This window comes from Jaculus jaculus, chromosome 10 (assembly GCF_020740685.1).
Source record: "Jaculus jaculus isolate mJacJac1 chromosome 10, mJacJac1.mat.Y.cur, whole genome shotgun sequence".
In the NCBI taxonomy this organism is placed as follows: domain Eukaryota; kingdom Metazoa; phylum Chordata; class Mammalia; order Rodentia; family Dipodidae; genus Jaculus; species Jaculus jaculus.
In genome coordinates this window covers 44,339,461-44,343,064 of record NC_059111.1, presented here as the reverse complement: position 1 = coordinate 44,343,064, position 3,604 = coordinate 44,339,461, and the positions used below count along the sequence as shown (strand labels likewise).

At 46.4% G+C, this 3,604-nt stretch overlaps 1 protein-coding gene across 1 annotated transcript; it reads right to left on the bottom strand.

Annotated features, from left to right (window-relative positions):
* Nucleotides 1-2,622: 2,622 nt before the first annotated feature.
* LOC123453212 (putative endogenous retrovirus group FC1 Env polyprotein) lies at nucleotides 2,623-3,198 on the bottom strand. The gene has a single exon (XM_045160053.1). It carries the CDS (start codon nucleotides 3,196-3,198, stop codon nucleotides 2,623-2,625), a length of 576 nt encoding a protein of 191 aa, XP_045015988.1.
* Nucleotides 3,199-3,604: the final 406 nt, after the last annotated feature.

Below are 3,604 nucleotides of genomic sequence, written 5' to 3'. Positions count from 1 at the left end.
CTCATCAAATTTCTCAGATAACAAATAACTAATATTGTTAAGTTTGCTACTAATCAGGTCCTCAAATACCACCTAATTCTATCTGGACCTATGGTAAATTATTAAAAAATTCATTCAGGATGACAGTGCTACATTATAAAAACAAAATTGGAGTTGACAGGCACTGCCAGACACAGGCTGGCTCCTTCAGAAGAGGGGCCTGAGCTGCCAGGCATGGCCACAGGAGGCCACTCCTTCTCTAAGCTCAGCACACTTCAATTTAGGATTTGTCCATAGCCCTGTGACCTTTGGCCAGTTGCCTAGGAACCTCATTTTGCCAGCAGTCTTTACACAGATCCCTCTGTAGATCACATGACTCTCTCCCTATGTACTGCACCTGATTCCCTACATGCCCCGGCCAGCAGGGAGTTGAACAAGGACTCAAGGAGAAGCTAACCTGGGTGAAAGACAAACAGACACAAGAAGGAGACCATGCTAGACATTTGTCATGGCCTCGAGAGTTTATTCTTACATGTAGGTTTATATAGGGTTGTAGGGGGTAGGGGACGTGGTCAGGGCAAGGAGTTGTAGGGGGAAGGGGACATAGTTAGGGCAAAGATCATAGAGTTTCTGGTTAAACCACAATGCCTTTGTTTCTTCATCAGGTACCAGCAGGATGGGGGAGTGTTGAGCCAGGTGTATGATCCCATTGTTTCTGGTAGCTGAATATTAGGTGAGGAAGTAGAAAGTTAACTTTCTATATGGCAGTCTTTGTTTGTGGTAGTTGAGTATTAGGTGAGAAAGTAAAAATGTAACTTGCTATATGGCAGTCTCTGTTAACATGGCTGAGGTTGGGTTCATAGCTCCCAACATCTCCTCCCTTCTTTTATACAAAAAGAGGGGGAGGCCCACGTTGTAGTGGTGGGCATTAACCAACTGAGGGAGTAGGGACCTGACTCCTCCCGTGGAATGTCTTTTTCCCACAATCTTTGGCCCTTGGTACCTTTTGGGGAGGGGAGGCAGGGCCTATGTGGCTGGAGAGCAAGGCACGGCCTTAGTGATAACAGTTATGGTACCAACCTCCATGCAAGTCAGGTTTTTCTCTCAGGGAATTCAGAAGTGGTCAGAAAGGGACCTTCCCTTGTGGTGCTTTCCCTCGCACCCACATTGGTGCCCATATCTAACTCACTTTATTGTGAGCTGATATGTATAGGTCTGAATCCTATGCAGCTCCTAAAGGAGCGGTAGCTATTTGGCCAAGACAGGTAGACCGCAGTGATAGCAGAGGTGTAGAGGACAGCAGGATAGTAAATAAGTACAGAATGTAAGACAAAGGGAGAGTGACAGCTGCAGGTGGTAGGTCTTCAGTGGCAACACCTCGATCCGATCCGCCAGCTCCAGTCTGTGATAATGGATCTGTAAAGGCTGCATCTTAATGGCTTTAATCTGTTGACATATAAAAGACATGATTTTAATTATAATAATGGGTCTGATTGTGAGTGAGAGGATTAAGATACGTAGGTGTCCTGGTAGTGATGGCAAGCAGGAGAGGAAGGGGAGTCACCTGGCTCATCGAGGCCCTGATCAATCAGGTCCAATCGATGAAAGTAGATTTGGATGGGCTTGGAAATGATACTGTCATTGGATGAAGTGAACGAGCTTGTTAATAAAAAATGGTCCTAGCATGAATATGAGAATGAGGCTAATTAGGGGCATGAGAAGGGTGAATAGGGAGGACTTTCACCAATCATTGGCAGCTGATGAAAATTTTTGTCTTTGGAGATCTAGGCTGATCTCATGTAATTTTTTTACTTGGGTTTCTATCAGACCTGACTCATTAACGTAATAGCAACATTCCTCTCCCAGAAAGAGGCAAGTTCCTCCCTTTTCTGCTGTGAGCAGATCTATTGCTCTCCGATTTTGTAAAGCTACTTGGGTGACTGACGTTATCTGTCTTTGCAAGGAAGAGAGGGACTCAACAGAAGCTTCTATGGCTAATTGGAATTGTTGGGACAATTGTGCTGTATAGACCAGGGAGTGCTAGGGCTCCCCTGGCAAGGCCGGCAGCCACTATGGAGGTTGCCAGGGAGATTCCCACCACAAGGGGGAGGAAGACAGCTCTCTTCTGACGATAGGCAGGATGGAAGGCTGATTCCAGAAGTTCAGCAGGAGTCCGAAGTGACAATTGTGGCACCAAGGTTACTGGAAGGCAAAGTTGGTCAGAGAGGGATCTGGAGATACTTTTGTAGAGGGTTTTGTTACACCAGAAAAAGAAGCCTTGAGGGGCATAGAGTGTGGAAGAATTACAGGAGAGAGGGAAGAGTTGCCTCCATAGCAAAAGGGGAATTTGTCAAGAAGAAAGTCAGAAAATAATGGAACTTCTGGGATGGGGTTAATGGGATGCCTTGGAGTAGAGGAAAGATCAAGGGGAGCAAGATAAGAGTAGAGGAAAGATAAGAGTAGAGGAAAGATCAAGGGGAGCAAGATAAGGAACAGCAGCTGTAACAGGGGGGCACCCGAGGGCGGCGCATAGAAAACAAGCAGAGAGGTTACCAATTTTTGTCATTCCAGCAACCATTAGGCCTTCTCTGAGCAGGGCTAGCCAAGAGAAGGGGTGGGAGGTAGAGGATAGCCAGAGAAGAGCTACTTTTCAGCTTGTAGTATGTTAGAATATACCTTGGACTGAACTTGGACATAGCTGTGCCAAATATAGATCTTGCAAAAGGGCCAGTTTTGAATTTTGTTCATATACATGGCTCCTTGGACCATGGAGGTCCAGCACGAGTCCCAGGCGTCCCAGATTATGAGGGAATACCCACTGTCAGTGTGCCAGAATTTATGGCCAGACCATCCGGTGCCCAGGATTTGACCCTCAGCGGGGACAGAGGCACTCCAAATGGTACACCAGTGCCAAGGGCATCTGACGCTCTCCTCAATATAATGAGTTTTGCATTTGTCATGCTTCTGATCAAAAAGGAAGTACAGAATGGGAGCAACTTTATTTGGGTGATGTTTAAAGTCTGTAAAATTTAATAAAATAGGCTTTGCACAGCCTGTAGGTGGATAGTCGGCAGTAGCCAAAATGTGTCCAAATTGTTTTGTCTGATCATAGGTGGTCCAGTTTTCTGTGAGATAGAATCGCCAGGCCAATGGGGATGTGAAGGGCCAAGCAGCTGGAAGATGTATCAGTAGCAGCAGGCACCAGGTGAAGGTTGTCATTATGTTATATATGTCTAGAAAGAAGCATTTGCAGAGTTAAAGCGAGAGCAACACATAGACACATGAGCACAACACAGATACAAAGGGCCCAATAGAGAGCTGTGCGTCCTTGATGGCCAGATGAGCGTGTATCCTCCAGGGATGGTTCAATGATGCCAAACACAGTGTGAATGGGAGTCAGCCCCTCCAGCAGGCCAGCTGTGTCCTCCGGGGCAGGGTCATCGAGAGGTCCTTCCAGCTTTGCCCTGGTAGGAAAAAAGGAAGATTCTATCAGGGAAGGGTTTCTTCCCTGGATATGTGAGATGATACTGGAGGATCATCAGATTGTTTTACAAGTCTCTCTGGCAGTCATCTCGCAGCATTTTCTTGGGTGTCAGACAAGCATACTGATCCTCGGCCCCAAATA

Coding starts and splice junctions, on each gene's coding strand:
- LOC123453212 (XM_045160053.1), bottom strand. CDS start 3,198: ATGACAACCTTCACCTGGTGCCTGCTGCTACTGATACATCTTCCAGCT.